Source organism: Cornus florida, unplaced genomic scaffold, assembly GCF_030987335.1.
Source record: "Cornus florida cultivar Cherokee Brave unplaced genomic scaffold, ASM3098733v1 CherokeeBrave_3.0.0_Hap2_Chr02, whole genome shotgun sequence".
Classification (NCBI taxonomy): Eukaryota; Viridiplantae; Streptophyta; class Magnoliopsida; order Cornales; family Cornaceae; genus Cornus; species Cornus florida.
The window spans coordinates 56,102,438-56,116,408 of NW_026775572.1; the positions used below are offsets into that span (position 1 = coordinate 56,102,438).

General features: G+C 32.5%; 1 protein-coding gene across 1 annotated transcript; it reads right to left on the bottom strand.

Moving 5' to 3' along the window:
• Positions 1-1,941: 1,941 nt before the first annotated feature.
• LOC132287105 (ripening-related protein grip22-like) lies at positions 1,942-2,604 on the bottom strand. The gene has a single exon (XM_059789611.1). The coding sequence runs from the start codon at positions 2,570-2,572 to the stop codon at positions 2,078-2,080; it is 495 nt and encodes a 164-aa protein (XP_059645594.1). The 5' UTR covers positions 2,573-2,604; the 3' UTR covers positions 1,942-2,077.
• Between the last annotated feature and the right edge of the window lie 11,367 nt (positions 2,605-13,971).

Here is a 13,971-nt window from a genome sequence, read left to right on the forward strand (position 1 = left end):
CAATACATGTTTCCCCTCTCATTAATCATTCAATAAGGGTGTAGAAAAGTTATACTTAATGATGATCTCTAAATCCCAAGATCTCTCTCTTATTTTCTCTCTATTATATTTAATTGCCTACTTTAGTTTAAATTGCATCTTAATGTAATTCAACCACCAACCAATCTTTTGATCACTCGACCTACTAACCCTAATCTCGATTCCACAACCTAATACGACCCACCAATCCCTTGGGACGATCCCTACTCGCCCTAACTATATTTTTAGTGAAAGGTAGTAGTGGCAATTTCTAAATGTAAAACTTGGCCACATTCATCATAACCCTACACCACTATCTTTTGGTGCACAAACTTTGGATTGGGCTCAACGACGGAGCACACCAGATATGAAATAATTAATGATAATACTTAGAGCGAACTCTTAAAGTGAATTGTTTGACCTACAACTTTTATTCGGTCATTGCTGCATTGGACGACTATAAAAAAAATGGATACTTACATATGTGGAACACTTATTTGTCAGCTAACACAATCTCTTTTACATAAACAGACATTTCCTTACAAACGTTTCTCTTTCCTCTCATTTTATTTTTTTTGAAAAAAAGGTATATCATCTCCTCTCACTCTTTCCTCTCAAATTCCCTCACCAAATTTAGGGGAAAAAGGAAAGAATAAAAGTGTAACAAACACATTAGAAACAAAACTTTAATCTCACAGATGGAACAAGATTAATGTAGGAACAAGATCAATGTCTTGCATTGAAGGGAACACCTATGGATAGTATACAACGGTGCTTAGGCCTCTCCTACTCTTGTCAAGAACTCTATAAAAATCGATCATGGCATTGATTTACTATATTGTCCTTACAGAAAAGTTGTTTTTTAATTCAAAATCAACGCATTCTTGACTCTCACTTCATCTCAATCTCTCTATCTCCATTTATTAGCTGTTTTAGAAATTTCTATTTACGAGACCCATGATCGATCTCTCTCTCAGTCCTTCTAGTATCTCTCTCTACCAAACCCACGATATCTCTCTAGTTCTCGTTCTCTATCTCTCTCTACATATTATCGGTGGCTTCCATTAATTCAAGTTAACGCCAAATGGCTAGGACCAAATCTAATATCCATAATATTATTAGAGAGATACATGTATTTTGGTTCAACCATTGGTTAAGTGGTGAGAGCCATTTAGACCCAAAGCCAAGGTTGAGCCACACAGAAATTGGTCTAAACAGTTGGATATGAACTCATTTTTGCTATTGGTAGATGGAGACTGTTTTATCTTGGGCGTAAATTGTTTTGAGAAGATCGTATTCAATACTAACTTCAGTCTAGATTTTTTATTTTTTTATTTATATTGTTTTATTTTACATATTTAATTAAATATTGTAATGAACATTTAATTAGTTATTTCTTAATATATTATTAATTATTTCATAACATATTAGTATAAGTTTGTTGTATCTAGATACCATATTGAAGCATATAATTTCCAACATTGATTTTTGTTGCTCTGTTTTTTTTGTTTAATTTTAACTTCTTTTGAGATCTCATTCTTTTAGGAAAAAAAGTATGCAATACCCCAGTATCCTGTTCAGAGAAATTATTAAATAGTTCTGAATAATTAATGCTTTGTGGACAAGTTTAATCCACAATTTCTGAAATAAGAAAAGGACTCCACAAGAGTTAGTTTTCATTGGAATAGTCCCGTCTAATAAGCCTTACTTAAAAAAACTCTCAATTTGACTTGATTTATGAGAAATAGATACTTTTCACAAACGAAACAAAAAAATACTAAAAAAAATTTTAAAAAACAAAAAAACATGATTGTGCATTAATTGGACCGAAATAATACCCTTCTAGTATTGTCTAATTTCTCCGTTTGAGAATATAGATGCCTGTGTGTTTTGTTTGTGAACATATATATATAGAGAGAGAGATAGAGTATATAAGTGAGTTGGTCATAGCTTCTTAGTCATACAGAACTTTCTTATTGAGAGAAAACCATGGGTATATCAGGTTCTTGGTCTTTAAAAGAGATGAATGATCAACTCCAACAACACAGGATAATATTACCTACACCATGGACCAAGTAACGTCCACTTTTCTTAAGCTCATATCCAGCCCCAAAGCATTCCACACACCATCCGATCCAACAACAATGTTATGTTTCTCGTCACAACCGCGCATTGAATCGCACTTATCTACAACCTTAGCCATCACATTCATCCCATTACTAGCAGCTATGCGAATCATCTTCCCACATCTCGATCCATTGTCGAACAATCTGCTAGACAGACCCACGACCAGTTCCGATTTGTCGTGGTACTGCTCATCACACTCCGATTTCCGTCGGCCATCGCCTCCTCCGCTAAAATATTTGTTAGTAAGTTTGGCGCGTGTGGGAGGGGAGCACGGGGAGGGGCCGGAGACAAGCTTAGGAGAACAGGGTTGGTTCCCGCAGTTGAAGCCGCCGGATGGGACACAACTAGGGGGACCACTAGAGCTCCCGGGAAGAGTTGAGATGATACAGAAAGAAAGATAAAGAGAGAGCAATTTAAGATTTGCCATACTCAAATAGTAGTACTATTGTTGTTGGGATAACAGAGTGGTGCGTGCTTATATAATAGATGTCTTTGTTTGGAAGGCATTGGCGTTTATTACCTACAAAGTCTCTGTGTTACCTACTCTAATCGACCTCATGTGCAATTTGTCAGCCAGTTTACATTTATGATAGTGAATGCGTGGGTCCTGATGTTCACGTCATCCCATTTTTTTCGTTTATAGAAACTAAAAATTATTAGATACTTGTACACCATTTGTCCCAATGATAATTGATTAAGTCATCTCATTTTCGTTGATGATAGAGAAAGTATTAAATGGTTTTGGGCCATGTGTCATTTGATGATTCATTCAATCAAAATTAATATTTGAATTTATTTGTAATATTTTAATTTACTATTGTGAGAATTGATTTTAAATAATAATAAATTAATATATATATATATATATATATATATATATATATATATATATATATATATATTTATAAAGATTGAACTAGTCCACCAAATCTTATTAACGATCCACAACTATATAATAATTTCCTGAATCGAAGAGTTTTGAATAAAATTCACATCTTTACTCTATAAAATTACTCTACTACTCCACGTTTATATATGGTTGTATTTACAATGAAATGGTGCAATTCTAATTAAAAAAGCAATTTTACATTATATATACTCCGTACTATAGTTCAAATAAGTATTTGTGCATAGTACTTTTGGAGGCAATCTCATTATTTAGAAGTGTTGAATTTAATTTTTGTGATAATTTGATTTTTTGGTGAAGCTGTCGATAAGCACTCGTTGTGTTTCCTTTTTGAGAAATTGACAATTGATTTTCAGAAATCCGATACGCAGATACATCCTAAATAGCTCAACAATAACTAAAGTAGTCCATACGGATATAAATACACACTATAGGATGCTCACTAGACTATAGTGTAGTCTTAGCCTGAATAGAATGTAACATGCAAATCGCACGTAACGTGGTCATGTATACCTAGACCTACCAAGGAACAACAACTATGTCCATTTATCCATCCTAGGCGATATACGCACCCTAACTATGATCCTGAGACTCAAGCTCATATCAAGGCACCATAAAGATATATATATATAATCCGTTCAAGGTATGACATTCAAATGTTTATTAACCTGTCATATCTATAAGTAGGACTTAACTTTTATAGTTAATCCACCTTACTTCAGAATAGGTAGGACTTAGTGTTTTGAATTAATCCATTCACAGAATAGGTAGGTCTTAGTGTTTTGAACTAAGCCACGTATCCCTAATATGCCACCGTCCCATACCGGCGGATATACACATATATAAGTAGGACTTAACTTTTATAGTTAATCCAACCTGTTTCCATATAGGTAAGACTTAGTATTTTTAACTAATCCGTCCCTAATATGCCACCGTCCTATACCGGTGTATACAAAACACAAGTCCGTATAATTGATAAAGCAGGAATAAGTAACTCATCAATCATACTCCAAAATTAGCATAAATAAAGTCTAACATGTGTATGACCAAATTATGCATCCAATATAAGATCTAAAAATCCTATTTCAGTCCTTTATATTGATAAAGTAAGATTAAGCATTTAATCTTCCAAATCGTTCATAACTTGATACAATTAAAAGCAAGTTAAATACCGTTTTATTCCAAACCAAGCATAGTTAATTTCAAGTAATTCACTACACTTACACCTCTATTTAAATATGATTAAACAGTATTAAATCATATATAAAAGAATCTCCAAGTTCCAATATGTAAGTTGATTAACAACCAAAGTGCAATATGTAGGATTTTTCCCTAAGTTCATACTGTCCATTCCTTAATCCATTTATGAATTATTGTTTCCCTATATTTTTAAAGGTCCATAGCACTTACCTACACCATTTACTACAATTTAAACGGACTAAAAATATCCTGCACTGTCCAAACGCAGTCTAAAAACCATCAATACGCAATTCTGGGCAAGAGCAGGCTTTCACAAATTGAGAGCCTGCTCCATTAACATGGGAGCCTGCTCTAAGAAGTTGGGAGTTGGCTCCACACTCCTTAGAGCCAGCTCCATCAATGAAGGAGTTGGCTCCCTCCTTTTGGGAGCCTGCTCTCTCACTCCCTGAAGTCGTTTCACGGTTCTGCTTCGTCTTCCTCGCCTCCGGCGATTCCCAAGGCCTCTGTAATTCTTTTAATACTTATTCCAGTGTTTAATCAATGTCCCAGAACATTTATAAGGCATCGACATGCATCAACAATATCAATTAAACCAAGCTTAAACGCAAAGATAGTAGGAACCAATTAACAGAACTTTAAGAATTTGCAAACCAGTTTAATTCAACCAGATTAAATATAGTTTAAACATGCATAAAAGATTTATTTTAGCATTCATTAAACCCCTGGAGTCTACCTAGGCATGCACAAAATACAAGTTTAAGGAAAAGAGATAGAATAGAGACTTGCCTTCGGTTTCAGTTTTGAAACCTTAGACCGTCGTCTTTAATAATTCCGGTGACCTTACTGCTTTCACCAACCATTGTTGCTCCTACTTCAACCCACGAGCAAGCCAATTTATCTTCCTTGGTTCAGTCTTAGTCTAAGTCAAACCCTAGCCTTCCTCTCTCGAACCTCTCTGTTCTTTCTTTCTGCCTCCCCAGTTACGGGAAAAGGGTTTTAAAACCCTTGCAGACCTATAACTTTTATATATATAGGCCTCAATGAAAACCTAATTATAATTCCCCACTCATACTAAGTCGGCTAAACCAAATCCCGTGATTTCATAAATAAAAACAAAACCCTAATGTACTCCAACTAATGCAATTACATAATTAAACAATTACTTAAATGAACGAAAATAATAATCATACAATTAAGTAAATTAAAGAAAAAGCAAACTACGATTAAATAACCAATTAAATTAAACAATTCATTTAAATAAACAATTAAATTAAAAATTTTATTTAAATAGCATAATTCACAATTAATTCAAATAAACAAGCAAATAAACCATTAAATCATTCAAAATGCCATTAAATAATTAATTAAAATACCAGGACTATCCTTTTAAAATTAGGGGTATTACAGGATTGGTCATGGTAATGAACGAGGTGGCCTCTATCTTTTGGATGTAGCAGCTACTTCAACCTCAGTTCATGTTGTGCAGTCCACTACTAGTTCATTCCGTGACATTTGGTTATGGTACAAGCGTTTAGGACATCCGTCATTTTATTATTTAAAAAAAATTGTTTCCTTCTTTATTTTTTGTTGTTCATGTTTCTCAATTTCAATGTGAAATTTGTGAACTTACTAAACAACATCGGGTACCTTTTTCATTAAGTATTAATAAAAGTGCCTTTTCTTTTGCTCTTGTTCATAGTGATGTTTGGGGCCCTTCTCCTATGACTAATCTGTCAGGTTCTAAATGGTTTGTCACAATCTTATAAAGGAAAAAAGTGAAGTTTTCTCCATTTTTAAGTCATTTCATCAAATGATCCATACACAGTATAATTCAAAGATAAAATTCTTCCGCTCTGATAATGGGGGTGAGTACATTTATTTTGGTCTCCAATCCTATTTTTCTAATCATAGCATTATCCATCAAACTTTTTGCACCGATAGCCCTCAACAGAATGGAATAGCTAAATGGAAAAATCGTCATCTTCTTGAAGTATCCCATTCTCTGCTTTTATCCGTGACAATACCAAAGTCATATTGGGGGGAGGCTGTTCTCACAGCAACCTATTTGATTAATCAGATGTCTTCCAGAGTTCTTCAATATCAAACTCCATTTCAATTCTTTACTACTTCTTATTCGCCATCTACTGTTAATCATCTTCATCCTCAAGTCTTTGGTTATATAAGCTTTGTCCATGTACATCACAGTGGTAACCTTTACCCTCGTTCCCTCAAATGCATTTTTCTCAGTTATTCTTGTATTTAAAAGGGTTACAAGTGTTATCACCCTTCGTCAAAAAATTTCTTTGTCTCTATGGATGTTACTTTTCATTAGGAGCAGGCCTATTTTTCTAGTCTTTCTTCTACGACTTCTGTTCAAGGGGAGACCTTGAGTAATGAAGAAAAGTCTTATATTGTGCCTATGTTTGAATTAAAGAGTAGAAACGAAACAAATGGAAAAAAAAATGAAAAAACAGAAGGCGGTTCTTTGACTCTCCCTCCAAAAGGTCATCATATGTCTCCACTTGAGTTGGTGTATGTAAGAAGAGAAAAGGTACCTCTCGAGCAAAATGATCAGTCTACCCCGATAATAAGTAATCCTGAGGTAAAGTCTGTTGAATCTCCATTCTGTTTTGTTCATAATAGTTCTGTAGATCCTAATGCATTAGATGCTTTTAATATTGTTAATGACTTGGAATTGCCTATTAACTTGAGAAAATCGCATCGTACTTGTCAACCAAAATATAAATATCATATTTCAAGTTTTATGCCTTCACATCGTCTCTCACCAGCCTTTAAGGCTTTTGCCCATCAATTGTCTTATATATCTATTCCCAAAAAATTACAGGATGCACTTGATAATCCAAGGTAGAAAGAGGCGTTGGTTGAAGAATTGAGAGCTCTCTGAAAAAACTCTACGTAAGAGTTAGTAGAGTTGCCGAAAGGGGAGAAAATTGTTGGCTGCAAATGGGTGTTTACCATAAATCATAAGGCAGATTGGTGGCAAAGGGCCATACTCAGACATATGGCATTGATTATCAGGAGGCGTTTGCTCCAGTTGCGAAAATGAATAATATTTGGGTTCTGATATCTTTAGCAGCTAACCTAAAGTGGACTCTCCAATAGTTTGATGTTAAGAATGTTTTCCTCCGTGGAAATCTAGAGGGGGAAGTGTACATAGAACTTTCTCTAGGTAGTGATGAAAGTACCAATAAAGGGAAAGTATGTAAACTAAGAAAATTATTATATGGCCTGAAACAGTCTCCTAGAGCATGGTTTGCTATATTTGCACAAGTTATGCAGAAGTATGGATATCATCCTAGTCAAGCAGATCAAACGTTATTCCTTCGATACTCTCAGTTGTTATTATCTATATGGATGATATCATTATCACCGGGGATGATACCAAGGAGATTAAGAGACTAAAGGTACATTTGGCCAAGAAATTTGAAATTAAAGACTTAGATGTCCTGCGGTATTTTCTAGTAATTGAAATGGGGGAATCTTTGTTTCACATAGAAAATATGTACTTGATCTTTTAACTAAGACAAGGATGTTAGGCTGCAAACCTGTGGATACTCCTATCGAATAAAATCATAGATTGGGTAAACAGACTGATGATACACCTGTTGACAAATAGAGATATCAGAGGTTGGTTGGAAAACTAATATATTTGTCTTATACATGACCTGATATGGCCTATGTAGTGAGTGTTGTCAATCAGTTCATGCATGAGCCATATGAAGTTCATATGCAAGCAGTGGGAGGACACCTAAATACTTGAAATCAGCACTTGGTAAGGGTTTTTTGTTTTAAAAATATGATCATTTTGTAGTAGAGTCCTATACATATGTTGATTGGGCGATATCTATATTGGATCGAAGATCAATTACTGGATATTGCACATTTGTGGGTAGCAGTCTAGTTGCTTGGTGGAATAAGAAGCAATCGGTTGTGGCAAAGTCTAGTGTTGAGGCTGAATTCAAAGTTATAGCCTACAGTGTGTGTGAATTATTATGGTTGAAGATCCTATTTGGAGAATTAAGGATTGCTTGTCAAAGTCCCATGAAGCTATATTGTGATAATAAGACAGCCATCAGCATTGCTCATAATAATGTGAAACATGATTAGTTTAAACATGTTGAGATTGATAGGCACTTTATCAAAGAGAAGTTAACAAAAGGTGTGATTTGCACTCCCTGTGTGAGGACCGAGAATCAACTTGCTGATGTTTTGACTAAGGGAGTCTCTAGCAAATTGTTCAATTCTACTCTTGCCAAGCTGAGAATCCGGGACATCTATTCTCCAGCTTAAGGGGGAGTGTTGACATATATAGAAAATTAATTGTACTGTTGACTATATAATTGTTAATATAAATAGATAATTAGTTATACATATGTTGATTATGTGCTGATTAACATAGTTATTGGAGCTGATTTTTAGTCTTTAATTTCTTTCATTCTTTGTATTTATTTGTGTACTCTTTAAATCTTCCACATGGAGAAGAATAAACATGGAGAATTATTCATAGTTCTTTATCTCTAAAAAAATCTTCAAAGACTACTTAAGTAAAGTTTTATAGGATCACTTCTAATCCAAAGACAATACCTAAATCATACGTACACACACACACAAAATAAAAATATATATATATATATGATTACAAATTTTTAGCCAAAACTGTCATACAATTGCTAAATGAATTAATCGGAGGAAAAAACTACAGTATTTGGGACTAAGGGAAAATCATGGGAGATTTATAAAGGAAATTTGTTGGGGCCTTTTCTCTCTTTTCGTTGTTGTGGCAAAAACTCTAAATAATGATGTTCGAGGAGTAAAACACATAATTAACAATCAAAGAAGAAAACAATCACACAATCAACACAAGATAAACGTGTTTCACTTTAACTTTGGATAGTGTTATTATTAATTAAAACTTAAAAGGAGATTCTCGTAATTTATTCTCACCAGATATAACGTACAGACAATTATCGTTATGAAAAATGACAAGTTATTTATAAAGTTTCATCCGTATATCAACCACAAATAAAAACTTTTTAATATTATTGTTCGCACGATATTGGCCACGCAAATGATTGATATTGTGAGCATGCCAGAGTCTATAGATTACTCAAATTATTTGAACATCAACTATCCCTTTTTAATTGATGACTGATTGCTAGGGATGGCAACGAGGGCGGGTTTGGACGAGTGTACCCTCCCCCGCTTCCCACCCCCCCCCCCCCCAATCCCCCAAAAACAGCAGCAAAAACAGGGAGATTTTCCACCCCATCCCTGCCCTCGTTTAACATCTTTACCCCCGCGGGTACCCACCCCATCCTATTTAAGACCAGAAATTCTCCTCAATTTAATTTTTTTTTTTTTCAACTAAAATTATATAATTATTGAAAAGATTAATTAAAAATGGATAAAAAATACTTAAACATAATTAACGGGCCAGTGGTCTAGCGGTATCAGCCTCTTACTTCCCAAAGCGAGGTCAGGGGTTTAAGTCTTAGAAAAAACGTGTGTGTGTGAATTCCAACTAGGAAAAAAAATAGTTTAACATAAAATTCAACATTAAAAACATTCTAAATCGTCGCGCAAGCTACTTGTTCTAGTTTTCAGATTTTGTTACAAAACAAACTATCTTAATATATATACTAATGAAATAAGGGTACTAATACGAAATATATATACTAATGAAATAAGAGTATTTAAGTAATTTATATATCTAAACGGGGAAAGACGGAGCGACCTCCCCTGCCCCCACACCGAACCCGTGTAGGTTTTCAATACATCATACCATCCCTGCCCAAATAAGCTAAACGGTCCCCTAAAATCTCCAAAAAAGGGCTGGGTGGGGCAAATTGCCATCCCTACTAATTGCATGTGATTATGTAAGAGAGAGAATACTAAAAACTCCCAACGAGATTCTTTTCTTACCTTATTTGCAAGGACTTTTAAAGTGTTAAAAGAAAAAATGTAATGCTAAAATTAAAGGAATTCAATGAACTAGATAAATGAAATTGCATGGAAAGAAAGTGCAAATAAATTAAATAGCAGAATTTAATTGACTTGGGAAGAAACTGCTTGGAATTAAAATGCAAGTAAATGAAAAGAAAAGGTATGATTAAACATTGTAAGAAAAAGAGGTTTGCTCGAACTCAAATTACTTGAATGGAAATTACCATTGTAATTAAAATGTTATAAAGGAAATTGACATGAATAGAAAGATAAATAAGAATATTTGAATTGCATTTTTTTTGGTATGATGCTAAACGGTTTGGAAAGAATTACAACCCTCCTATTTATAAAAAATTTCTTCAACTAAGTTGCCCACTTTCCTTGCTAAAATATCTCCCTTTCCTTGATTTTCTTTGACTCGTTTAAATCTGGATAAACATCTTCTAAGTGGACTAGTATCCTCTTTTGCGGGTCATGCTGTACAATAAATTACGTCGTTTAAGACAGGTTTTTTAAAAAGGTAATTTATTAAATTTGAAACAGAATTTTCCAACGGCGTTAATAGTAAACTATCTAAAAAAAAAAAATAGATTTGGTACTCTCTAATGGTATTCACCTTCTTAAATATATATAAAATAAATTTATATATATATATAAAAATTAAGAGATTACATAATTTCTTTATACGTAATGGAAAACAATTCTGGCAACAATCACATTAGTATGATCATGGTAAAAGGTAATTATATATATATATATATATATATATATATATATATATATATATATATAAGATTGAATTCAAACTTATAACACACATAGTGCTACCAATAGGAAAATCAGAAAAACTAATAGACTTGCATCAGCCACATATTTAAATGGAAAAAGATAAATGTGATTTTGGAAGGATGGTATAGATAGTTTCAATTTGAAATTGAAAGAAATCTTTCAGTCTATCGATTCGGTACTCCCAAACATAACAAAAGTGATTTGTAAAAATCAAACTCAATTAAAGTGATTTATAAAATTTTAATCTTATTCTTAATACCTTTAATCTTTATCTTAACACGTTTGAATTTTTTTCTTGACACCTTTTAAAAAAAATTTCAACACCTATAATTTTGTTCTTAACACCTTTTAATCTTTATTTCAAAATCTCTTAATCTTGTTCTTAACACCTTTTAATCTTTACTTCAACATCTCTTAATCTTTACCTCAATGAATTGAAAAATTAACAGACGTGCATCAACCACATGGAAAAAGATAAATATTGCTTTTAGAAGCACATCATTGGTAACCTCGATTTGAAATTGGAAAAAATCTTCCAATCTATCGATTCGATACTCTCAAACATAACAAAAGTGATTTGTAATAATCGTACACAATTAAAGTGATTTATAAACTTTTGATCTTGATATTAACACATTTAATTTATCTCAACAACTTTTAATATTTTTCTCAACATCTATAATTTTGTTCTCAATACCTTTTAATCTTGTTCTCAACACATTCAATCTTACCTCAACACCTTTTAATATTTACCTCAATGAATGAAAAAATTAGCAGACATACATCAACCACATAATTGGATGGAAAAACATAATTATTGTTTTTGAAAGCACCATATTAGTAGTTTTGATTTGAAATTGGAAGAAATCTTCTAATCTATCGATTCGGTGCTCCCAAACATAACAAAAACGATTTGTAATAATCGAACACAATTAAAGTAATTTATAAACTTTTAATCTTATTCTTAACAACTTTAATTTTTATCTTAATACATTTTAATCTTTTTCTCGACACATTTTAATCTTTTTCTCAACACCTATAATTTTGTTCTCAACACTTTTAATCTTGTTTTCAACAAATTTAATCTTATTCTCAACACATTTAATCTTTACCTTAAACACATTTTTAATCTTTACCTTGAACACATTCTTAATCTTTATCTCAATGCATTTTAATCTTGTTCTCAACCTTAAATCTGAGTAATCTCAAAAAATTAATAAGTGAATAAATCAATCAATTTGACATGCCCTTCTCAAATAAAACTACCATACAAACTCATTTCAATATCGTTGCTAGCACAAAACAACTGCTCACTACTTGGGCAAGGCGTTGATTTATTCATTTATTATTAATTTTTCAGATTACTCATATTTGAGATTGAGAATAAGATTAAAATGCAATGAGGTAAAGATTAAAAAATGTTGAAGTAAAGATTAAAGATGTTAAAAACAAGATTAAAAGGTGTTGAAAATAAGATTAAATGTGTTGAAAACAAGATTAAAGGTGTTGAAAACAAGATTAAAATGTGTTAAGAAAAAATCTTAGGGTTGTGAAAAAGATTAAAAGGTGTCGAAAAATAGATTAAAATGTGTTGAGATAAAGATTAAATGTGTTGAGAACAAGATTAAAAGTGTATAAATTACTTTAATTACATTCAATTATTGCAAATCACTTTTGTTATGTCTAGGAGCACCGAACCAATAGATTGAAAGATTTCTTCCAATTTCAAATCGAAGCTACCAAAACCGTGCTTCTAAAAGCAGTATATATGGTTTTCAATCCAATTATGTGATTGATGCACGTTTGTTAATTTTTCTGTTTTTCCTATTGGTAACACTTTGTGTGTTATAAATTTGAATTCAATCTTATATATATATATACTAATTTATATAAAAAATATATATTACTTTATATAAATGTCTTTCACCATGATCATACTAATGTGATTGTTACCAGAATCGATTTTCATCACGTATAAACTTATTTTATATATATTTAAGAATGTGAGTACCATTGAGAGCACCGAATCTATTTTACTATTAACGCTGTTGGGAAATTTTGGTTCAAGTTTAAATTACCTTTTCAAAAAAATTACCTTAAACGGCGTAATTTATTGTACAACATGGGTACAGTATGACCCGCTTACTGTAGAAGATCCTAGTCCCTTCTAAGCCTTTTTGTAGTATATGCAGCTTTCTTTAAAAAAAAAATTCTTTTAGTTAGGACTTTAGTTGTTGTATTTGAATCACCCTCTTTGCACGAGAAATTGCTCCTTGATTTAGTCCAACTCTTTCCTTTTAAAATTCAACTTGAGTAAATACTAGTATACTAAATCTTTTGTACCGCATAGGACTTCCTTTTTATAACCCAACTAAACTTCCTTGTTAATATGAATTTAGTTAGTTAAGTCATTTTAACTTAATCAACAAATTTTGTAACCTTTTCGTAAACTTGGCAGCACATCACTTATTCTCTTAGAAATTTCGCGTGTCACTTTCTAATTTGCTCCAAATATTTCCATATGATCAATCCTCATGGTGCCATGTTGAAAATACTTGTCATCTTATCATTGGTCCACATCATTGCCAGGATGGCTATCAAGTTTTGGTGCCAATAATTATAAAAGCTAGATTTTAAATTTTTGAGAGGACATAGTACAAGGGTTGTTAATCGAGTGACATCTCCTCTACCTTTAAATAAGACTCATGATCCTCAGCAGCAAAACTTCATGTTGTTAATATTTAAATCTATTTTCAACGCATTAAATTTAGTCGAAAGTAGCTAAATTAAATGTGTTAAAACAGATTTAATTGTGTTAAAACCCCTTAAATTTAGCTAGAAACATTGGATTTAATGTGTTAAAATTAGAGCATCTCCTACCAACATGCCAAATCCTACATGGCACATGAAACGGCATAAGTAAAAGTGATTTATTTTAGTAGGTCGTATCATTACGTGTTAGTATC

Bases quoted from the DNA above. Each gene is read 5' to 3' on its own strand.
- LOC132287105 (XM_059789611.1), bottom strand. From the start codon at position 2,572: ATGGCAAATCTTAAATTGCTCTCTCTTTATCTTTCTTTCTGTATCATC.